This window comes from Cupressus sempervirens, chromosome 8 (assembly GCF_028749045.1).
Source record: "Cupressus sempervirens isolate cs-2001-9-10 chromosome 8, ASM2874904v1, whole genome shotgun sequence".
In the NCBI taxonomy this organism is placed as follows: domain Eukaryota; kingdom Viridiplantae; phylum Streptophyta; class Pinopsida; order Cupressales; family Cupressaceae; genus Cupressus; species Cupressus sempervirens.
In genome coordinates, this window is record NC_143125.1 from 627,484,770 (window position 1) to 627,510,648 (window position 25,879).

Here is a 25,879-nt window from a genome sequence, read left to right on the forward strand (position 1 = left end):
CAAGCACTGCTACCCCAAATCTATCCTGCACTTTCTTTCCAAACACTAAGTTTTTGAGTTGCATGACTTGTCTCAGCATCCATGCCTTGTATTCCTCCATGGCTGAAGCTTAGGTGGACATCCAAGTACACCAATTACCAAGGGTTTCATCCAGGTAATAGTGTAACCTTATTGCAGTATAAGAAACATTAAAACATAGATGATGGAATCCAAAAAATATCAAACAGCTGCAAAAGCCTAGATTTTAGGCTATTTTTCCAGAAGATGAGCACACCACTTTTGTTGGAAGATTATGCTGCCTTAAACTCATTAATTTGCCCATCAACAAGGGAAAACCCAAAGGCCCCACTCAACACGACTGAAAAGCAGGAGTCACTTAAGTGATTTGAGTGAAGCTGGCCTCACACACTCATCTCCTTTTATTTCATAAATTTGCCAAGTGTGGGAGACGGACAACTAAAACAGACTTAGCAAAGAGATTAATGAGGGTGGACACTATAATGTTGGAGGATGATTAATCCTCCACTAGATATAGATTCTAAGAATTTGTATGTGTTGGTTCACGATATATTTATTATGCTGCTATACTTCCTGATCCAAAGTAGTTTAGGAACCTTCAAACTTATCAAAACTGCAAGTAAATCATGTTTTCCTCTTGCCATGGCACAATCAAGTGACATAGTTTGTTCTTTATTAGCCAGAAAAGTTGAGGAAAATGTTGACTTGTTACTCAACAGGGATTAGGGATAAGTTTGTTCTTTAATAAGTAGAGTGCATATACAAAAATTAAAACAATTGTATATATCAGACATTCAAGAGTTAGATTGAACATATTTTTCAGAATATAATTAAGAAAATCCTGAAAGATAGGATAATATGGATTGGCAAGCTTGGTCTGATAACCAGAATTCATATAGAAAAGTTAGAACATTCATAGATATCACATATGCAAGGCTTCCAGTGGATGTCTTTTTTGGAAAATGACATGACGAAACTGGTGTTCTCAGATCAGAGCTAATTCATCTTAAAAGAAAATATGAACTACTATCAAATAGGGTTTACAAAATTTAGTACAAAATGTGTTTAATTTGGATCATAAATATGTATTTACAAGCCATAACTGATATTTTCAAAGTTCAAGTGTCAAACATCCCATCAAAAATTAAAAGCAAATAAATAGCATCACCAGATATCTCTCACTCAATCATCCTCTCCATTATTTGCATCATTAAAATCGGGATCAAAATCCTTGACCTTAACATCAGCATCTTCTCCAAACTGAATGGCATTGTCAATATGGGACAAGATGTATTGTATGCTGCAAAATTACATATATGCTTAGAAAGAATCATTAGTATTCAAAATGACCTATATAGTTTGCAATAACATGGTTACCAATCAGAGCTGGAACATACCTGTTTTCTTTTGTTATATCAAGAGGTAAGAAGTTCACCATACTGTAGTCATCAATCTGAAAAACAATTCACCACTCAGTTGACACTCAAAAACAAGAGCCAACCACAAGACACCTACTCAATTCCCAAAATCTGTGTTGTTTTATGCCAATTTTCTTTCAAAAAACAAATTTGTGGAGTAAGAAGGTTTGGTTTCCATACTTCAAAAATCTACCTCCAGTTACTACCCCTATCATAAATTCTTCCTGATGGTTGTTACAGTATAGATGTATTCTTGGAAGGAGAAAAAATTCAACTCCATATTTATGCATGGTTTCTAATGCACTAAGAGTGCAGACACAAAGTATTTCAGGGGTCCAGAGATGCAGCGGTGGAGAAAATTTCCTAAGCAGCGTAGGAATGGAGGCCGAGATCAGGGATTCAGAGGGGGGAGAAGTGTTTCTCAGAAGGAATTAGCAAATTGGATGATGGAATCAGGGAATCTGATTGACATTGAAGTTTCTGAAGAGATTGAGTTGAATATTGATCTTTGGAAGAAGATGGCAGTTATTGGTAGATTTATTGGTGCGAGGTTTAACAGATTGCAAATCAGAGAATGGATCTCTAAGTATTGGTGTGAAGAGAATGTTCTGAAATTCATTCCAAAAGGTTTCTTCATTGTTGTTTTTTGGAAAGAGTCAATCAGAAATTAAATCCTAGAGAAACAAAATTGGTTCTTCGACTCTTCCCTTTTATATTTGCAGTCATGGCAAATGAATTTTGATCCGGTCACATCAGCAGTATACAAGGAACCGATTTGGATCAGGTTGTATAATCTTCCTATTGAGTATTGGGGGGGATGAGTGTTTGGAGCATATTGGACGTTCAATGGAAGTGGATGAAGAAATCATCAATAATGATTCATATCTCTATGCAAGGATTAATATTGCAGCAGGCAAGTGAATCCTGTCAGTTATCAATCTCAAATCAGGAAGCGGAATTTGGAAGCAGAAAGTAGAAATTGAATTGCCTCCGACAATAGGAAACAGGCCAATGTTCTTCTTGGTAAAACCAAAGGTGGTAGGGGAAGCAGATCTAACAGGCAGAAAAGAGAAGAGAGGGCTAATGAGAAAGGGATCAACAATTTTTTTGATTATTTAAGGAAAGCCAAGGGAGTTGGATGCTCCCTTGGTGAGAAATGAAAATCTCTACATGGAATGTCAAGGGATTATCGGCCCCTAACAAGAAACACTTGGTAAAACAAGCGTTAAACAGAATGGAAGGGGATTTGGTTTTCTTACAGGATAGGAAAATCAATCTTTAATAAAGCTCTTAGTTTCTTGCGGTTTTGTCATAAGTGGGAAGGTTTTTTTCAGGAAGCGGTTGGGGCTTTGGGAGGTTTGGGTATATTGTGGAATCCAAATCTCATAAAGGTCTCAGAATTAGAAAGATCTTCCCATTGGATCTTTGGAAGAGTAATTTGTCCGAAGAATAACTTGGACTTCCCCTTTTTTAATGTCTATGGCCCCACAAAATCTGGTGACAAACTTAAGGTCTGGAGAGAGATTTCAGAGAGGCTCACCTTGATTGATAGCAACAAGGTGATTATAGCAGGGGATTTTAATGCCTTACTAGATCAAGAGGATAAGTCTGAGAGTTTAAGGATGTCTTCTCAAATCATGGAGGATTTTAGAATGTTTGTGCATCAAAATCATTTATTTGATGTAGTCCTAACAAACAGTAAATTCACATGGACTTTTAATGCCTTACTAGATCAAGAGGATAAGTCTGAGAGTTTAAGGATGTCTTCTCAAATCATGGAGGATTTTAGAATGTTTGTGCATCAAAATCATTTATTTGATGTAGTCCTAACAAACAGTAAATTCACATGGACTAACCGTAGGAAGAAATTCACCAAAATCTCGGAGAGATCAGATAGATTTCCAGTTGGTTCTTTTTGGGTTGAATCTTCTTTTAACATGGATTCTTGTATTCTTCCATTCTCTCTGTATGACCATTTCCCAGTTTAACTTTCTATTAAAGAATCTCCTCAAAGGGGCAAAGGAAGCTTCAGATTTCAAATCATGTGGTGGAGAGAAAAGGAGTTTTTGCCAAATTTGGAATCTTGGTGGCAAGAGAGTAATATTTTTATTGGGACACCGAGTTATTGCTTCTCAAAAAGATTGAAAATGCTAAAAAAAACTATTAGAAGATGGAATAAGGATTCCTTCAAAAACATATTTGTGGAGAAAATAACGATTGAAGCAGAAATGGATGTGCTTAACAACCACGTCATAGTGGACAGTATGTCTAACGAAGATTTCCTATAGGAAAAAAGGTTAAAGAATGATCTAGCAGAAATCCTACATCGAGAGGTGTTTTGGAGGGTTAAGTCCAAAGATAATTGGATTTGTGCTGGCAATCTCAATACAAAGTTCTTTCATGCTTTGGTTAAATCGAGGAGAGCCAGCAATAGGATCAGCATATTCAAAAGGACCAAGGAGTTTAATTAGAGGATGAAGGCATTATAGAAAATAAAGCAATTGATCATTTTATATCTCTATTAGGGGAATCTGTTGACTCTATTTTTTCGGATCCTCAATATTTGCTTGATGTGATTTTGAAAGTGGTTTCGGAAGAGGACAATTTGGATTTGATGCGTTCTTTTTCCATTTTGGAGGTTAAAAAAGTCGCCTTCGACAATCTACCGGATAAGACACCAAGCCCAGATGGTTTTCCTTCAAAAAAAATTCAAAAATGTTGGAGTTTTATGGGGGAAGACATTTTAAAAGTGGAGTATTTCAGGAGAAAAGGGAGATTTGTGAGAGAGATCAATAATACGGTCATCGTCCTGATTCCCAAGAAACAGGAATGCTTGTCAATGTTGGATTTTAGGCCAATTTCCCTCTGCAATTCTGTCTACAAAATCATCTCTAAGGCTATGGATAATAGATTGAAGACAAAGCTCGACAGGTATATTTCGGCTGAACAACATGGTTTTATCCCTGGGCACAAAATTTCAAACGGTATTCTAATGGCAGGGGAAGTTATTAATTCTATGAAGTCGGGCAAGAGACCAAGTATGATTGTCAAATTAGATGTTAATAAAGCATATGATAAAGTAAGATGGTCTTTCTATGTGAAGTTCTTTCCAGATTCAGCTTTTGCCAAGAGTGGATTAGATTTATCATCCACTGTTTATCCTATGTCCACTTCTCGTTTCTGGTCAAAAGTTCTTTGTGGTTTTTTTCAAGCAACCAATGGTTTGAGGCAAGACGATCCTCTATCTCCATTCCTTTTTGTTTTGATGACAAAAGTGTTTGGCAGGAACATTAGTAAACAAACAAATTTGGCTCAGTGGAAAGGGAGTCTTATCCATAATTTTTCTAAACCAATTTCACACTCAAAATTTGCTGATGATACTGTGCTGTTTGGGCAGGCTTTGGTTAGGGAAGTGTTGGTTGTCAGGGAGGTGTTGGAAAGTTATGAAAGGGGTTCAGGACAATGCATGAACAGGTTGAAGTCCAAAATTTATTTTCTCAATTCCAGCAAGTGCTTGCAGAATAATATTATTAATGTATTGAGATTCATAGTAGGTGAATTCCCCATTGTATATTTGGGGGTCCCTCTGTTCGTAAGTAAGTTTGACCCCAAGATATGGGAGGATATATCAAACAGATGTCAGCAGAAGTCTCTAGGGTGGAAAAATCGGTGGTTATCTCAAGCAGGTAGAATACAAATGATCAAATCGATGCTATTAGCCATTCCTATATACTACATGTCGATCTATCAAATGACTAACAAAGCAACAACATCCATTGATGGTTTGTTAAAAAAATTCTTGTGGGAAGGATCAAAGGAAGTGAAAAAGATCCTGCTCATAAGTTGGGTCATGGCCTGCAAATCCAAAAAAGATGGCGGTATTGGTATGAGAAAGATGGGACTACAGAATCGTGCTTTGGGAGCTAAATTGGCATGAAAGGTGTACAAATATTTGGAGAAACCATTGTGTAAAGTTATGTCAGCTAAATACTTGGGCTCTGCTAACCCTAGCAAAAAATTTATAGTGGCCAATGCAAACAAAGGATTTCACAGGTGGAGCTTCCTTTGGATCAATAGAAATCTTATTACTGAACATCTTACTTAGATAATTAGAGACGGGTAGAGCAAAGTTTTGGCACGATTCTTGGAACGGAGATCCTCAGCTAATTAATTATTTCGAGGATATTAATTGGGTGACTAAAACAGAAGTAGTGATGGGGGCCAAAGTAGCTGATTATTTTAGTAGTCAAGAGAAAAAATTTTGGTAAGTTGGAAATCGATGGGATCAGGCTTCCCAGAGTATTAGAGGAAATTGTCTAATCTCCTTTCAACTAGAATTGTGATTCCTTCGGATCTTGAAGATCAACTGTTATGGAGTGCATCTAAATCAAGGGATTATAAGGTCAATCTCGGTTATGAGTTGCAGAGGTTCAGAACAAGAGATGTTGAGTGACCTTCAATTCTTTGTTGAGGAAAATGGCTGGTTCCAAAAGCAGCAGCATCTCTATGGATTGCTCTTCACGACAGGATTCTCATAGGCAATCGTTTGAAGAGCATTGGTATTGAGGGACCGAGCTGGTGCATTTTGTGTAATAAAGATGAGATGGTGGATCATCTCCTTCTTTGGTGTCCTTTTGCACAGCAATGTTGGGAGTGGTTAGTACGTAGATTGAATTGGAATGCAGTCAAGAATGAATTGTTTAGAGATTTTCTGTTATCATGACCATTGGATAGGAGATTTTCCAAATGGGGAATTCTCTGGATAGTAAGTCCATCTATGCTAGTATGGCATATCTAGAAGGAGAGAAATTGTAGGATTTTTGAAGAGAAAGAGATGGGAGTTGAAGTTCTGCAGGAAAGGACTAAAGATGCCATTGAAGAAGTTGTTAATATCAGGACCCAAGGGCTGAAGTATAGATACCAATCTAAATGGGATCATGATATGGAAGTTTTATGGTAATTCAAATCCAGAGGGGATCACCTCATGAGAGATAAGAAGGCGGTCAGAAATTTGGTTACTTGGCAGCCTCCTCAATAGGGGTGGTTGAAATTGAATTTTGACAGGGCTAGTAGAGGTAATCCGGGTAGAAGTGGGATTGGTGTAATCATTTGAAATGAAGAAGGGTAGTTGGTTAAAGCAATTGCAAGTCCCATTGGCATCACTTCAAACAATGTTGTAGAGATCCCTGCATTGGAAATTGGTATTAGATGGTGTGCATCAAATAGAATATTCAACTTGGTCATTGAGGGAGATTCAAAGGGCGTCATCAAGGGAGTAGTGAAGAGGGATTTCCAATTGTGGAGACTGGTAGATTGGATCCCGAAAATCTCAGAAAATTTGAGGTCAATGGGCAAATTTCAGCTTCAGCATGTTTACCAAGAAGGTAATAAGGCGGCAGACCTGCTGGCGAATTTGGGGATTGATTGCAATGAAGTGTTGGGCTTTGAGTACGGTGATCATATGCCGTTGTATTTGAAGGAAATTCTTTCAGAGGACATTCGATCATTCACAAGTAAAGGCATTGGATAATGACAGAAGGTGGTGCTTCGCCTGCTGGAAGCGGAGTTTCTCGCAAGTTCAGGACCTTTCTCTTCCACTTTCAGATTGAGATAATCTTTTTTCAGAATTCATAGCAGAGATCAGTCAGTTCAAACGGCTTTGCAGAAGATTGTCACGTGACCCTTGTACATCCTTTGTCAAACCATACAGTCCAGAATCCGTGGCAGGAATTCTTTTTAAGGAGAAGCGTCTTCATCCATTTGCCTCACACAGATGGCGAGTGTCTTGGGTATCAGCTGTAGGTGTATGCGGGAAGTGGTGTTGGTGGAGACACCAAGGGAACAAGTATCCAGGATTTTCAAGCATGCCAATGATCAAGAAAAGGCAACCATGACCGATTTGTTGGGTGTTGACTATTGGACAGGAGGCCATGTGCACGATGGGAAGATGGTGTTTCATCTTTTTTAGCCCATTATCCAAGCATTGGGACATCCGGTGACTGCAAATGGCATGATATGGAGAATGATTGCAGAAGAGATTTATTTCAAGGTGACTATTGCCCTGGATTTGATTGACATCAGCCTCTCTGGTGGAGGTATGTTGAGCCTATTTTGTCTGGAAGCCGAAGGTAAGAAGAAACTGATGAAGAAGGCCTGGGAGCTGTTTAAGACTTGTGTCACCAAGGAGTATGACATAAGCAAGTTCGAGGCCTCTTGTCAAGCTAATGATAACCTATTCCCAGAAGAAGGAACAAGAAGGCTGCTTTCTATTGAAAAGGGGATTGGGTATCTCTTTCATTGAAATGGATAGCATAGCTTGTTTGTAACTGGTTTTGTAAATGGAGAGATAGCTCCTACATTCTATTTAATCTTTTCTGTTTTCAGTAATACAAAGGGTAATGCCCCCTAGGCAGAGCTTACCTAAAAAAATAAAAATTTAAAAAGCGCAAACACAAAATGTGCATTGATTCCATGAGTATGCTCGTATGTTTGTGCATATCCCAACTATGTATCAACAACAACAAATACTGAATATAACATTTAATCACTAATCCCCAAAGGAATGGCATGGATGAGAACAAAAGCTCATCTACTACGTCAGGCCCACTTGTGGTTGCTAGATTGAGATTTGATTTCAAGGCGACTTATAAAGACAATTTGAGGCTACAGGGATAGTGGTGTTCTCAGATACCAGGAAGAAAAACAACATAAGCTTTCTATGTAGATTATGGCATCGAACCTGTGTACACATAGCAATCTGACTTGGATGACCAGAAATTCTTCGCAAAGACGAATCTATAGTCATTTTATTGATGCAATAAACAACAGATGATATTGGATGATCAAACATTCCTTGCAAAGAAGAATCTAAAATCATTTTATTGATGCAATAAACAAGAGTTGGTATTGAAACTGGTATGTTAGTAAAATCACAGAGGGCAGATAATCCTGATTATCTGACAACCTACCTAAGAATACTTTTCAGCACTATAAAGGAGCAGGTACTCAAGTCGCAGTTGTGTTAGCAGCAGTTAGCCAATAAGGATGTGTCAGCGAGTTGGTTCAATGCCAAACTCTGCAGATCTCTAGGTTCAAACTTGCTTGGACTACTCAGAAAAGAGGATTCCTCGAAAAATGTTAATGGGACCATTCTCTTTGTTTATTTCTGACTGCTTGGAAGTTTCTGCTACTTTGTCTGGCATCATAAACCTCAGAGCTTGTTGATTATGATTTCATAATTTTAGATAAGACCTTAAGAAGGGATTGTAATAAAGGGTCCAACAGCCAATCCATGGTAGTCATTTTGGGCTAGCACCAATTTTGCTAGTGAGAGATCTTTTCAGGTACTCATAGCCCATATGTGAGCAGTTCAGCAATAACTATGCTTATTAAAACCAAATCAATAGTGGAAAAGCGGAAATTTCCATATATCCTTATTCAGAAGCCAATATACATGTTAGATAGAAGTCTATAAACAAACATCTCCATGTGGCTTCTTGCATTTTTAATGCAATATGGAGTAACAACAAAGGGACAAAACTAACGGTCCCTTTAAGGATGAATAGTATGCTTGACTGCCAACTGCATAAAGCACATTACCTTTCTGAAGTCAGTCCTATTCTTTTACATTCTCAGAGTTTGTTAGCTAAGTGAAATCTTTGTGAGCTGCCAACATTTACTTGGTTATGCTGTGGAGTCTGTTGATGTATAGCATCAATTGAAGTAATGATTGATGTTTATGTTTTATGTGAATACAGTTCTTCAGATAAAATACATTGATATGTGTGTGTGTGTAATTACATTTGAATCATTCACATAACAATCCGTATAGTTATTGGGCTGATGTTGTGAAGGCTATTATCATTATCGGGGGACCTTATGGTCTGCCACCGATCACAAAAAGGATATGTGTGAAGTTGTGTAAACAAACTAACTAATGTTTAGTTATGCATCCATAGAGGCATGACCCTACGTGGCACCACGTAGAGTCATGACTCTACGGAGAGTCGGAGACATGACTCTCCACAGTAATGTATATGTGCAAAGCAAATCGTTGGGACAGATATCAATCCATGGCAGTACAAGTCCCAGCGATCTGCCTACTTCTCTCTGCAGGTTAACACATTCAGATTTGTTGATTCTCCATTGGTGGTATAGACTAAAAATCAAGACACATTGATTGTCATTTGAAGACCAAGATCAAGATATTCATTATTGTTCATATCTGTTATAATAGTTTAATCTATCAGAGATCATTAAAACTAACATGGTATCAGAGCCATTTTGATAAGAAACTCTATTATTCAGAATTAAATCTAAAATCTCAGATTTATAACATTTAAATTATATCCTTAAATCAAAATGGTGAATCATGTAAGGTTAGAGGATAGACTTGAGAGAGCATCAAATTTTTCATCATGGAAAATTCAAGTCGTGATAATATTAAGAGAAATCGAATTAGAGAAGTACATAAAAACAAACAAATCCATGCCTAAAAACGATCCAAATAAAACGAAATGGAAAAGACACAATAACAAGGCAATGAAAATTATAATAGACTCCGTGAAAGATCATATTCTTCCCTCTATATCCAGTCTTAAGACTGCATTTGAGATGTTCTCTACTATCAAAGACACATTTGAAATCAACAATACTAATAGACTGTTAACCCTAAAACAAGACCTAATATACATAAAGATGAAAAATGGAGAATCTATTACATCCTATTTTCTAAGAATCTCTGAATTAAAAGATCAACATGCAACAATGTAAAATCGAGTTGATGACAAAAAACTTAGCATGATAGCATTAATAGGACTTCCTCTATCTTGGGAAACATTTATACAAGGTCTAAGCTCTCAACTCGAGCTTCTTAAATTTGAATTACTAAAAAATGAATGCACACAAGAAGAATCAAGATTAGGCTCAAGAGGACTAAGTATAAATCAAGAGGGAGACATTCAAGCTCTTCATGCAAATTCAAACAAGAAAAGAAAATCTAAACATAATAAAAGGGAAACTGACAAATCATATAAAAACATGATTGGTCCAAAGTTAGATGTTTCGAATGTGATAAAATTGGTCACTCATAACTTATGAACTGAACGGAAGAGAATTCAAGTAGCCCTAACAAAAATCAAAGAAGAGGAAGAGAAAAAAGAAAACTATGCATTTTATTTAGCTCTTTCAAGTGAATTAAACTCAAACAAGAACACTTGGGATTATAGGCAGTGGAGCATCTTGGCATATAATAGGTTTTAGAGACAAATTTGAAAATTTCTCAGAATTTCCTTAGAAGTCACCATTCTACTCATCCTATCAAAGGTATTGGCTCCTGCTCAATTCACCAAAATTCAGGAATTACTCTCCAACTCAAAAATGTTTTATATGTACCTCATATAAAAAGGAATTTGGTCTTTATTTCTAGTCTTGCTGATCAAGGATTTAGAATCACTTTTCAAGAGGACAAAGTTCTATTTTGGCCAAAGAACTCTAATATCAAAAAAGTTATTTCTATTAGATTTAGAGACGGAAGTCTATATAAACTTTGTAATAATCAAAACTTAGCCCTAAGTCATGAAACCTCAAATTCTACCGAAATTTGGCATAGGAGGCTAGGTAATCTTCACTATCGTACATTATCATCTATAGGAAAAATTGTAAAAGGTTGACCTAGTCTCAAAACTGATCACTTAAGCATCTGTAAAAGATGAGCCCTAGGCAAAAATACAAAGCAATCATTTCCTAAAAGTGTTCACAAATCAAAATCCATTCTTGAACTGATTCACACTAACCTTTGTGATCCTATGTCTGTACCTTCACTAAACGGTGTCTCTTTTATGTAATTTTTATTGATGATTATTCTAGAAGAACTTGGATCTACTTTCTAAAATAGAAGGAATCAAAGGAAGTATTATCAAAATTCAAGGAATTCAAAGCTCTAATTGAAACCAGTCAGGACAAAAAATAAAAATAATAAGGTTAGACAATGTAAGTGAATACATCTCCGAAATTATCAAAAACTTTTGCATTACTATTGGGATTAAGAGGGAGTTTTCTACACCATATAATCCTCAATAGAATTGAGTTGTGGAACGTAAAAATAGATCAATTGTTGAATCAAGCATAGCAATGATGCACAATCAAAACCTTCATACTTCCTTCTGGGTTGAAGCATCTAACACTACAATCTACATTCAAAACAAATGTTCACACTCAATATTAGAGAACACCACTCTTGAAGAAGCATTTACGGGCTATGTTCCACGGAGTTTCCGGGACGGGGACGTTTTAGGGGACGGGGACGTGTTTCCGGTACGGGTACGGGTCGAAGCCAAAATTTAGGGGACGGGACATCAGGGGACGGCGATTAAAAACATAGGGGATTTTTTTTAATATAGAGACAAAATTCAAATATGTATATCATAACATTGATAAACCATTCACCATAGACATTTTAGAAGATAAATACATGGAATATTATCAAATGGCAAATACTAAGTGCTTCCATTATAACAATATCACATACATATATAGCAAAAATTAAAATGCCTAAAGGCTTCAAGTATCATGCTGAAATCAGAATGAAATAAAGAGAAGTCCAACTAAAATAGTTGGTAAATAGTAAATACCGAACGCAGTCTTGCCTCACTAAACACAATCTTTGCTCATTGCTGCTACTGCTCTTATGTTTTTTTCCTTCCTCTTAGCAAGTATGTTAAATCGAAAAATGAGTAGAAGAGTTAGTGTTTTAATGGACCAAATATGGGTTGCATATTGTTATTATGTCTTTAAGATGACTAGGGGCCACACGAACAACAAAAATTAGGAAAAAATGTTTTTTTGGGGATGGTTTGCCTTTACCAGATTGATTGGAAAAAAGGGGACGGCCAGCAGTTTCGGGGACGGATAGGGGACGGCAAAACTGTCCCCGATACTGCTGGCCGTCCCCAAGTTTCCTGCCCAAAAAAATTGGCCGTTTCGGGGACGTTTCTGAATTCTTCAAAAAAGGGACGTCGCAGGGTACGGCCAAAATCCGTACCCGCGTCCCCGTTTCGTACCCGGTACGGGTACTAGGGTACAGAGGCAGGGGACGCGTCCCCGTGGAGCATAGTTTACGGGTATTAAACCAGATCTAAGTCACCTAAGAATATTTGGGTGTCCTGTTTATATCCACATTCCTAAAAAGAAAAGAACAAAACTAGAATCATCTAGAAAGAAGGGGATACTCATTGGATATAGTGAAAAAACCAAAGGCTACAGAGATTTTGTTCCGAGTCAAAGAACAATTGAGATTAGTAGAGATGTGAAATTTGAAGAAGATATTGCTTTTAATATTTCTAGAAACAGTGATGAATCTCTTACAGAACCTGTTCTTGAAATAGATGAAAATCACCCAGCAGATATTGAGAGGGAGAATGATATTGAACCATCTAAAAAATCATAACAATAAAAAGAGGCCACTTTGGGCTAGGAAAATGATAGAAGAAAATCAAGTTAAACCTAATGAAGTGATTCGAGAAAGTAAAAGAACAAGAAACCAGTCATGCTATGATGCATTATTAATTGAACTTACAAAAACAAAACCTTCAAATGTTAAAGAAGCACTATCAAGCCAACCTTGGAAAGAAGCAATGATTGAAAAATATAATTTCATACTAAAAAATGATGTATGGGATGTTGTACACAAACCTAAAAAAAATTAGTTGTTTCTTTTAAGTGGTTGTTTAAAATTAAGCATGCACCTGACGGCAGCATTGAAAAGTACAAAGTCAGATTTGCAACATGAGGTTTCTCACAAAAAGAAAGTATCGATTATGAAGAAACATTTGCTCTAGTTGGTTGATACACTTCAGTTAAAACTACCTTGGCTATTGCAGCATTCAAAGGATGGAAAGTTCATCAAATGGATGTTAAAACAACATTCCTAAATGGTAAAATTGAAGAAGTTGTTTATACCGAGCAATCAGAAGAGTTCTACATTCATGATAGTAAAATTCACATATGTAAGTTGAAGAAAGCACTATATGGTCCCAAACAGGCTCCCAGAGCGTGGCATGAAAGAATACACAACTATCTAACAAAGTTAGGATATTCTAAAAATGAAGCCGATCCTAACTTATATTTCAACATAGATGGCGATGATATGATTATTCTTGTGTTATATGTTGATGATTTGTTGATAACAGGTGAAGAACATCTCATAAAGAAATGCAAACAAAAACTAACAACAGAGTTTGATATGAAAGATTTAGGTCTTCTACACTACTTCCTAGGATTGGAAGTCTGGCAAAAGGGTAACTACATTTTTCTAAAGTAGCGAAAATATATAGTTGATATTTTAACGAAATTTGGAATGATGGAATATAAACTAGCTTCTACTCCTATGAAAGTCAATCTACACAAACTGAAGGATGATATGATCAAATATGAATCTACAGATCCTACTTACTATAGGCAAATTATGGATCTTTAATATACTTAGTGAATACTCGTCCTGACATATGTTATGCAACTAACACTTTGAGTCAGTTTATGTGTGCACCAAAGAAGATACATCTACATGCAACTAAATACATTTTGAGATATCTAAAAGGCACTATTGGCATGGGAGTCAAATATGATCAAATAAACATCAACTTTCATGGATATTTTGATTCTGATTGGGCAAGCAGCCCTACTGAATGTAAGAGTACTTTTGGATGTTGCTTCAGTCTTGGATCTAGAATGGTTTCTTAGTTCAGCAGAAAACAGTCTTCAGTTGTATTAAGTTCTACTAAAGCAGAATACATTGCCTCTTCTTTGGGAGCTAGAGAAGTTGTATGGCTATGAAAATTGCTACTTAATTTGTTTAAAAGACCTTTAAAGCCCACTGTGATTCATTGCGAGAATCAAAGTTGTATCAAGCTTTCAGCTAATCCAATCTTCCACAATTGTTCAAAGCTTATTGAAATTCCTTATCACTACATTAGAGATATGGTGGATCAAGGAGTTATTCAACTGGAGTACATCAATACTAATGAGCAAACAATAGATGTCTTTACTAAGCCTCTTGCTAAAGTGAAGTTGGAATACTTCAGAGGAAAACTTGGTATGATCAAATTGTAATATTGTATATTGAATTTTCAATTTTTAATTTATATGAGTTTATGCTTCTATTGTTGTTTAGTTACATCAGATATGTAATGAAAGGTAATGATCTTTCATAGACATATATATTCAGAAGGTAATCATTTGTAAGGTGACGATCTTGCAAATGATAGGCTTGTTATCATGAAAAACTCTAAATATTGTTTCGGACAATTAGAGATCATTGATAACTGTTGATGCGAGTTTTGTATCACTTACATAACATATTAGGATTTGAATATTCAATATGGGATATCAAACATGCAACTCCTCTCTTGAAAAGTTATTACTCATGAAGACATAAGCAATAGCTCCAATGTTCCTTACACCATTGGATACTCAATCAATTTTATCGATGTGATTCGTTGGTAATCACATAGGCGACCTTACGCAAATTGTTGAGGATGACTTGGACTTTGGTGGGATGAAGGTGATGGTGGCTCGGTTTGCGAAATGTGCGGAGGCAGATAATGTTGATGGTGGAGATGATGGAGGATGTGTCTGCCAATGGTGATGTTGATGGTAAAGTGATGGTGGTGGAAGGTGAGTGGATGTGTTCTAATACTCGACCTACTCTAACTTACTTCTCTCTAAACTTCAACTACTCAGCTACTCACTATTCTACTCCAACTCTTATGAATGGAAGGTTAGCAAATGGACGGGGATCAAACCTAATGAGAACTGATCAGCGGCCTCACTTCCACAGGTGCAATGATTCGAAGGAAAAATACAATAGTTTACCACACAAAGCTTACCAACCAGCCGCTAGGATGCTAGTGGCCTAGTATTGATCCCTATCAAACATTTACCAATGCTACCATACAACTATCCATCTACTTTAACTTCACTTAAACAACTTCAAATGCAACCAACTTTAACAACTTGAAAGGAAATCTAAGTAAGTGGAAGTAGAAAACATGCAATAACACCCAATGTTCTTAATAAACATGCAAATCGCAACAATGAAAAAGAGAGCAATTTTGGTATTATCTTTGCAACAATTTCTCCAACCCCTTTACAAATGAGAGCAAACGGCCTTTTATAGGGGCCAGAAATACAACGGACGGTGGAGATCAAAACAAGATCAACGATCCAAATTGGATCCTCAAAACCCTAATTAGGGTTGCCACCCCATCGACCAATGAGAAGCCGCCACCTCATCAATGAACCAATGAAAAAAGTGCAAAAAGTGGCAACCAATGAGAAGGCACCAAAATGGTGGCCAATCAGAAATAGACACTTGTCCTATTCTAAAAGAAAGGAAAATTTGCCACTTGGACTTGCATCAAATGATCTTCTAATATAAATCTTCCCTTTTCTTTCATCTTCTTAGTTAAGGCAATGAACTTAGCTAGCATTTCGTTAACTTCTTCTATAGGAGGACAAGGTGTGTGCTTTGCTCTGAGTTCCGCTGACTTCGCCACGTTGCTTGCTGCTTGTAGTATCTTTTCGTGATCCTTCTCATATTCTTTCGCAAATCCAATAAAAGCACTTAGAGAGGAAAGGGTGCCCAAATGCTTTTTCCTGATGGCAACCTTTCCCAACTCATCCATCCTCGATCCAAAATCTGTCTCATTGATATCCTTTTCTCTTATATCCACAAAATCAAGTGCCACCCCAACGTCGCTCATCATGGTTGAAATAGAAGTGTCGACGCTTGGACTGTGATGGGCAACTTCATTATGTATTTCCTCAAGTGTTATAAATTTGGTAGTTAATGCAACAAACCAAGATTCAACAATACTCAATCCTCCCTCATCAACCAACTTGGCCCTTTGCAAATATGCCTCTGGTAGCCCAATGAACGCCTGTAGCCTAGGAATAGCTAAATCTCTGATGGGAAGGAAACCTTTCCACTCCTCTTCGAATAATCTAAACTTGTCTCTAATGGCCACCAATGACTGAAATGTCGAGATGAAGGAAGGCAAGAAATTTTGCCCATCTTGGATTGTATCATGGATCCAATCCCTGACTTCATGTAGCTGAGCTGATATCTCTCCTGAATTGCTCCCGCTATCTTGAGGAAGGGCTGCCTGGTACAACTGTTGGATAGGCTGGCTATCTCTCCAATATTTGTTCTCAGCCTCCAACTTTACTATCCTTTCATTTGCCTTCCTTAACCTTTCTCTGATTGATGCCATACCGTCCTGGACCTCCTCACACTCCATATCATCTGTATTCCTTCCCAAGTTATGTTCTACTATCTCATATTCTTGGGCCACAATCTCATTTACTACCTTGTTGACTGTTGGAATAGCAATCTAAACCTTTCGGTCATCATCATTGTCGCTCCTGATTACCCTTGCCACTGTTCTTGCCATCTTTTATTGGTTCTTGCTAGCACCCTTTTCCGTTAACCCTTGGATGTCCTCAGCTATATGGGTCGTTACCACCTCGTCTCTTGGCATAAGCATTTGTCTTAACCATAGTGGTGCAGTGCATCTCCCCAAATCTGGATTTGGTTTGACTAACAAAGCATCACCAACAGCCTCGGGCTCCTGAATTATTGCCTCGATGTCGATTGGTCCATCTTCTTCTCTACTAGTTTCTTCCATATCATTTCCTTGCTGATTCTCCGAGAGAGGGGAGTACTCTGTGCTTTTACTATAGCCACTTGATTCCGAATCAGAGCTCACCTCCACCACGGCCCCTTTATCATTTGAATTGACCTCTTGGCTTCTAGCCTCAATTATACTCTCTCTTGATGGCGCTGCATGCTGTCTCTTGGCTAGAGGCTCTAGATGTTCTTTGCCCTTCTCTACCTCCAAAACTTTTTTCTTGCTATTTCTAATCATTTCCTGTTGCCGGCTATTTCCTTCATTCCTTTGCCTGATTGATTCTGTTTGTTTCTCTTTTGGCATCATCATCTCATAGGTAAGGGGAATCCTTTGTCTTTGTAGCTTCCTTAGTCCTTCATTATACCACGACTCAGTATGTAAATCCACTACCCTTGTGACTGCTTCCAAGGAAAGATCATGATGGTCATCCCAATCCACTGGATTCAATTCTGTTCCTTCTACTGTATCATAGTCTTCTCTCAACACATTTCCATCATCCTCCAGTTGATCCAGAATATCGAGGCCTCTCCATCTAATAGCCCTCATCATGTCACCGACAGACTTGAGAAAGCTAGCTTTCTCACATGAAATTCATCTTTGGCATTGGCCCAAAAGTCTTCTATGGTGGGAACATGCTTGAATTCATTTCCATGAGATACCTTGATAAGACCATTGGGATCGAATCCTTGCCTTGCTTTGTAACATCCTAGATGATACCATTCCAATTCCTTCTCTGCGGCTTCAAAGGAGGCCCAATTTGGGCAACTATCATTGCCAATTACGATTGAAAACGAAATACCCGTTTTCCCTTCGTTTCTCATTATTCTATCATAGTGCTCAAGTTGCCTCGCCAATTCTAACAAAACTACCTTGTCAGGTGGGTACCTTGGAAGCCTCTTAGGACAAACTGTACTTCCTGCCACTCTAATGTATGTAAATTGCGAAAATTGGATGAACCAACTCCCACATTTCTTTATCTTTGCTTCTGCTTCTGGTGAAAGTCTCTTAGCAAGTGTCCCTTGTAGTACCCTTACTGTCTTCATGGCGAAGGCATCACAAAATATCTTGTAATCCTTGTTGTTATGCAAATGGAGCTGCGGATAGCATTCATGTACCAAATATTGTCCCGGTCTGCTACCAACTTCTCCTACGGCCTTAAGTCCCCAACTCTTGTACAATCTAGCAATTAGGTAGAACAGATAGGAGCCCATGTAGAATTGCCTTTGGTTTTGATGGGTTCTAAGTTGCAATTCTAAGTTCTCGCTTATGATCTTGACCCAATCAAACCTTCTTTTCCCTTTCTCGATCTCATCAATGAAGAAGTACATCCAGTTTTCAAATTGCATCCCTTGAGCTAGGCCCATGATCTGACTGAGAAGAACAACGAGATCACCATATTCTGGTTTGAAATCTGCCATTGTGAGCCTCGATGATCTGTTAACTCCCTTCCTTCCCTCGCGTATCCAATTCTGCTTTAGATACGTGTAATAGGCCTCTTGGTTATCTTGAAATGATTTAGTTGCTTGGTCCATCATCACACCCGTCATGCCCTTGAATTGGGAAATGTTGAATGTTTCTTCGATTGCTTGTTCGCCAATGCTGGCCAACACTCTCTTCCCTTCATCAAAAATGATGGATTTACTGTTTAGATCAAATCTAGATGCACATTCCATAATCAATTCTGGACAAGGCAATGTGGTAGGAGAAGCCGTTGCATGTACAATTCTGCTCTTGTATATTCTTTTTGCCAAGGGGGATTCTCCGTCCTTTAGTCTGTCCCTCATCCGTATCATGTCCACTGTACCGATATTGGTGTCGGTTATTCTCTTCATTTTTGAGAAGAAGGATGTTTTGGACATCATATCCTCTTTGTCTTTCTTAGTGTTTGCTCGCTTCAAATTCTTACTTGCACTACCATTCTCATGCTCGTCACCCTATTACGGGATGGTAGAGTGGTGGACCAAAAGGCAAGAAGAACCAAGAGGAGCAATCCTTAGACTAGAACGAAAGATGGATGTCAGTTTAAGCACCCCTTGCAACTCTAGATGATGAAAATTCACCTTAACCAATGATCTTACAGCGACTTTTCAGAACCTAGGATGTGACTTCAAGAATTTCAAATCCCTTTGCAAATTAGAAATTTAAACTTCTAAAACTATCCAACACTTGCCCAACAAACAAAATCAAACCTTCATATGCATCCCTTTTCCCAATAAAATCGCCAATTCTGATATAAAAAAAAATGCAGTCCTAAATAGGGAAAAATCAGATCTGCCTCAAGAAAACGCCAAGAGTGGAAAGTTATGCCCTTGTCTTAATTCACCCAAGCATGGAAGTCCTCAATTTGCCCAAAAATATCACCTAGGGCACAAATTGCAGCACATAGAAGGAGAACAAATCACCAAAAGTCTGCAAAAATCTGCCCACAAGGAAAATCGCCAAGGCCTGAAATCTGCTCAAGAGAAATTCGCTCAACAATGGAGAGAAATCTGCCTTAGAACAAAATCGCCTAAGCATGGAAATCTGCTCCCAAGGAAATTCGCCCAACAAATGCAAGAAAACTGCCTTCCACAAACTCGCCAAGTCTAGAAAAATCTGCTCCTCAAGGAAATTCGCCCAAGTATGGAGAGGAAGAAATGAATTGTGAAAAAAGAAATGGGAAAGAGGTCTCTTTTATACCCAATTTCTTTTCCCTCTAAGCTGGCCGACCTGGTCCTGGAGGAGAGAAAAAACCAAAAATTAACTCCAAGTCATGGCCCATAATTAAGTGCTTAGCTCAAAAATTTAATTTTGCCCAAAAGAAAATTGCATTTTTAAATTTGCCAATTAGCTCCAAATTGCAAAACGAAATTAAATGGTACCTTGAGGGTGTTAAATATTTCCATTTAATGAGGGTTTAGTAATTAATGCATCATTAAATTTGAATTTTGGTTAACCAAAAGCCATTTTTTCAATATTAAATTACCAAATTCATTAAAAACTAAAAAGTTTTCAAGGCAAATTAATCCAATTAAAGCCAATTTTTTGCAACTTTCTACCAAATCGATTTTGCTATGCCAACCTAAAAAAAAAAAAAACAAATTGCATCTAGAACCAAAAATTGATTTTTTGCAATTTAGCCCTATTTCAACAAAATTAAAATTTTCACCAAAGAAAAATTTGAGATTTCCAAAACTTAAGTCTAATTAAAATTTCCCTTTTGAAAATCATCCAAATTTACACAATTAAAACCAAATTTTCAAAAGAAATCGTGTAAATACAAAATTCACAATTTTATCCTGCCAAGTTGAAATTAACTTAGAAAATTATTCGGCCTAAGGATAGAATTGATAGCTCTGAAAAATCAAATTGAAACGGGGTGAAAATAAGCTAAGCCTCCCCACATTTGTCCTGAAGGTGCCAAGGCATGAAATTTCAAAACTCAAAATTTTTAGGGCAATCCAAAAATTTGCCGAGGCGATAAAAAAAAAGGGGGTCCCCAAGATTTGGGGCGATGTGTGAAAACCTCACAACAATAACAAATGCATTATGCTTACTCTAGATATTGTTTTAGACAATTAGGGATCATAATATATGTTATGATAGTGTTCATAGCATGGTGATTTTAATTGTTTGACAAGTCACTATTTTAGAGTGTTAAAGTCAAATAATGTGCTCAGATATTCTATTCTGAAATCTATTAAAAGGTGTATTACTTCTCCCTTGCTAAGAGGGAGTGTTGATGTATAGCATCAGTTGAAGTAATGATTAATGTTTATGTTTTATGTGAATCTTGTTCTTCAAATAAAATACATACATACATACATACATACATATATATATAAATAATTAATTACATTTGAATTGTTCACATAACAATCTATATAGTTATCAGGCTGATATTATGAAGGCTATTATCATTATCGGGGACCTTATGGTCTGCCGCCGATTACAAAACGGATATTTGTGAAGTTGTTTAAACAAACAAACTAATGTTTAGTTATGCATCCATAGAGGCATGACCCTACGTGGCTGAAGGCCATGTAGAGTCATGACTCTACAGAGACATGACTCTCCACAGTAATATATATGTGCAAAGCAAATCGTTGGGACAGATATCAATCCACGATAATACAAGTCCCAGCGATTTGCTTACTTCTCTCTGCAAGTTAACACATTCAGATTTGTTGATTCTCCATTCGTGTTATAAACTAAAGATCAAGACACATCGATTGTCATTCGAAGACCAAGATCTATATCTCTATTTCTACAATCGATCAAGTAAGGATATTCATTATTGTTCTATCTGTTATAATAGTTTTATCTATCAAAGAGCATTAAAACTAACAGAGTTGCTAGTATTTCTTTATGAAGAACTAAAAATTCAAGGTAAATTCACCACTTCAAATTAAAAGTGAGAGAACCTACTCATCTTTAGCAACTCGACAAATGTCTTGTAGACATTCACAATGGTGAGTCTTCAAGACAAGGGCAATCAATTCATATATAATGGCATGTGCAAGGAGAACACAGATGGTCTTTATTATAGAGAACAAGATTGATTTTGTTGACATGAGAAGATCAGCCATAAAAACTTTCTTGAAGCATCTCTAATCATATGCTTCATCGTAACAAGTACTTGAATAAGCATTCCAGGGAACCCTTTGGAAGCCCTAAAACAACAATATTTTAAACCATAACTAAAGCTAGAAAAATTTAATCCAACACGTTGGTGTTAGGAGTTATTTGGAGGTGACGTACGAGGAGTTATTTAAATTTAATTATAGTGATGTCGATTTTTATGTGTTTAAACCGGTAGGGTAGTGGTACAAGACAATCATTTCCAACCCAGTCTAAAAAAGAACCAAAACAAGAAACGTGTACACAAAAACTCAAAAACAGTAAGTAAGAAACCAGGGAGTAGGAAAACGAAAAACAGAGAGAAGTAGGCTACTATTGGAGATTGTCGACCATCCATTAGTGTCAACGTTGTGCCACAACTCCACCAACTCATTCATGCAACAACTAAGTTGCTGGTTTGGATTTTGGTAGGAATGCGGGTTTGAGATTTAGGTTCAAAATTCGTCCAAATATTTTTTGGGTTGGGTTCGGATTCATTTTGGGTAAGTCTGTACCAAAAAATATCTTTTTAAAAAATGTGTGCGTGCACAAGAACAAGCAAGTCCATAAACCACTTTGCTAAAAGTAAAGCAACACAAGAAAATACACCACCATATCTAAGTTTCAATTTTATAGGATACTAATTGCATCATTTAGCCATGCATACATCATACACTTGCTTGGTCGCATGCATGGGACATATTTCCATATCAAGGGATAGTTGGAGAATGAAAGGAATCATCAAAAGATAAGCGCAGTTATCTGATGTATTTTTATATTGGTTAGAGGATTTCTAACCAAGCTAGATCAAAATTTGAGATTCAGATTGAAGCCCTAGATTCAAAGAATATATAATAGTTTTTTAAAGAAATTCCTCTATAATCGTCAATTTCGATTTCCTCTATAAGAAAATTTTCATTTTCACTCACAAATGCATAAATGACATATAAACCATATTTTTTGGCCTTTTTAGTGGTCACTTTTAGGGTTGGGAGGATCGAATAAACCAAATTTGGCAAAAAAAAACACTTTAAAATTTTAAAAACAATTTGTTTTGAGACCAAATTCAGCTCAAGTTCGGCTGTTGCGCAGCAAGTTCTTCACAATTCACTCTGAATTCTGCCCAGATTCCTTTGACAAAATTTGCAGCGAATCTATGGCTCTCTAGGACAATTTGGCGAGAATTTGACAAGGACCAAACTTTGGATAGGATTGAACCAAGCTTTGAGGATTGCTGGAGAGAATCAAGTACTTACTGCAACAAGACATTGATTCTTGCTTCTGGAAAATCCTTGCCACAATTGCCCGCCTTCTTCCTTTGTTTGAGTTTTTCCTAGAGGGCTTCATCATCCTCAATCCACCCAACATTACACTTCATTCTTTCAATGTCTTCATCAAGGAAATGGATCATGACCACCAATTTCACAGCAAACCAGCCTTCCCTGGCCTCTCCAACCATTTTGTTTCTGAACCTTTCATCAAAATGCTACACAAAGGGTATGAACTTTATGCCCTCAATTTTTGCAAGGCTGCTTTGTTTCAAAGTAACGTGACTCGCCGCGAGTACAGTGAGTCACACGAGTCAGCAAGTCACCACCTACTTGCTGAGTCAGAATGACCCGTGACCCATGAGCGGCGGGTTATGTGGCGTGACTCCCCTGACTCATGGGTCATGTCGTGACTCACAAGTCACGAGCCACTTGACTCGGCCGCAGCAACAGACGCCCAATTGGATTAAAAAATGACACTAATTTTTTAATATTTTTTGTGTTCTATGTTATGCTTATAACCCTAAAAGGCCTTTCATAACACTCTATTGTGAGAAGAAGAGAAATAGAGTGTCATTGTTTTGCAACTAGTTAAAAAGAAAAGGAGAAAAACTTGCATTTGTGACATTGGAGCTTGCATTTAGATCATCAAGGAGTTTATAGGAGCTCTTCTCAACAGTTCCCAAAGCATTTGAAAGAGGTAAGAGTTGATTTTGATGATTTTTTTCTCTATGTTTATGGGTTTTTTGGATGAATTTTTTTTGTATGTTTATGGGTTTTTTTTTTTTTGTTTTACTTTAGATCTTCATAAAATACAATGCTTAAATGGTAATATTTGGTCTAAAATGTCTTATTGCAGCAACTTTTACATTTTTCCTTACCCATAATGGCTCCTAAAGGTAAAAAACCCAAGCTCTCTAAAGGCAATAAAAAAGATGAGTGTTGAAAGTACACCATAGACTTTCCAGGTAGAGCTAGAACTCAAACAAAATGCCTATTTTGTAAAACCGTTAATAGTGGGGGGATAAATAGATTGAAATACCATATTGCTGGCATACGTGGTCATGATACTGAGCCTTGTAGAGCTGCAACTGTTGAGGCGCAACGTTTTTGTTATGTTGCCTTAGAAAAATATGAACAAGAAAAAGAATTTAAAAAAAAAAACAATTAGCAGAGTTAGCTTAGATTGGTTCCAATTCCCTTCCACGCTCATCTGGAAATGTTTCTAAGTCAGTAGGTTGTGTTGAAGAAGGTTCTTCCCTTCCCCACTATCGTCCTAGTGCTTCTGCTAGTTGTACTTCTTCTACATCTATTCCTTGCACTGCTAGTGGTGCTATGGCTACTGCCCCTTCTAGTAGTACTGGCTTTACCTTTTGTCCTAGAGTCAGAAAATCTAGGTTGGACAATTTTTTGTACCGCATTCCACTCCTGGTGCACAACCCTCACTTGAGCGCTTGGGCTGTAATAAGGAGATACATGAAGCTGGAAAAAAGAGCAATTTGCAAGTTTTGATTTTTCTACAATATTCCATTTATAGCAGCCAGGTACTTCAACTTCATTGATATTTGATTGTTTTACGTTTTAAACTTTTAAGTTTTAAAATTTTTATTCAATTTTATACTTTTAACTTGATGTTGAAAATTTGAAATATGCTTAATTAAAATGTTTTTATAAATGTAACAGGACTCCTTATTGGCAGGGGACGATTGATGCAGTTTCCATCTGTAGTGCAGGGTTTAAAGCCCCCACTAAAGATGAGTTGAGTGGCCCCCTCTTACTAGATATGATTGAGGAGATGAAACTTGAGTTGGAGGACCATAGAAGATTTGAAGCCAAAAGGGGTGTACCATTATGACGGATGGATGGACAGATAGGAGGAATAGGACCCTCCTAAATTCTCTTGTTTCTGGTGGAGGTAATTCATCATCCTCTACTTCTTGAAGTCTAAAATTTAATGTATTATTGAATAACGAAAATTTTGTTTTATTGACTATTGATTCTTGAATGATAATTATTTTGTCTAATTTTCACTTTCCGGATCCACCATGTTTTTGAGGTCTATAGATGCCTCCTCGCATGTGAAAAATGCAAAATTCTTATGTGAGGCTATTGAGCTCATAAGGGAGGTGGGAGAAGAGGATGTTCTCCAAGTGGTGACTGATAATGCAACTAATTATATTGCTGCAGGTAAAATTTTAACTTCTAACTTTCTAAGTTCTAAAAAATTTGTCTTAGTTTTTCATTAAATTTTAAATTAAAAGTTTTTTAACACATCACAAAATTGCATTGTTTATTAACTAATTTAAAATTGCTGCAAGAAAACTTTTAATGGAGAGACACCCAAAAATCTTTTGGACTCCATGTGCAGCCCATTGCATCGACCTCATGTTAGAGGATATTGGCAAGCTTGAATGGGTGAAATCATGTGTTGCTAAGACCAAAATTTTTTGTAAGTTCATCTATAATCATGCCTTGGTCCTCAGCACTATGAGGCAATACACGAAGAGAAAGGAGTTGACTCGTCCTGGTATCACAAGATTTGCCTCTAATTTTATCACACAAAAATCCTTGTTGAGTTCAAAGTTAGCTTTGAGGTGCATGTTTGTTGGTCCAGAATGGAGTTCCTCCTCCTTTGCCACTAGCCCTACAGGGATAGATGCAACAAAATGCATTTATGATAATGAAAGTTTTTGAGAGCCATGTTCGAAGATTGTGGAGGTAATTTAAATTTTAAAAGCTTAAAGTCTTAAAATTTTATAAATTAATTTATCTCATACATATTTTTGTTTTATTTTCATTGTGCAACTTTGCAAAGTTTCATCATTCACTAAATTGTTTTTTTGTTTAATTGTTTTATAGATCACTGAGCCCCTTGTAGCCCTCCTATGAG

At 37.0% G+C, this 25,879-nt stretch overlaps 1 protein-coding gene across 2 annotated transcripts in view; it reads right to left on the reverse strand.

The window, feature by feature from the left end:
* Positions 1-881: 881 nt before the first annotated feature.
* Positions 882-25,879, reverse strand: part of LOC149544002 (P-loop containing nucleoside triphosphate hydrolases superfamily protein) — an 83,468-nt gene continuing 58,470 nt past the window's right edge. For both annotated transcript variants that reach the window (XM_089798641.1, XM_089798642.1), the window contains exons 9-10: positions 1,416-1,471; positions 882-1,318 (exon numbers count right to left, since the gene is read on the reverse strand). In XM_089798641.1, the coding sequence (XP_089654767.1) occupies positions 1,201-1,318; positions 1,416-1,471 (174 nt within the window). In that variant the 3' untranslated portion in view covers positions 882-1,200. The remainder of the gene's footprint in view (positions 1,319-1,415; positions 1,472-25,879) is intronic.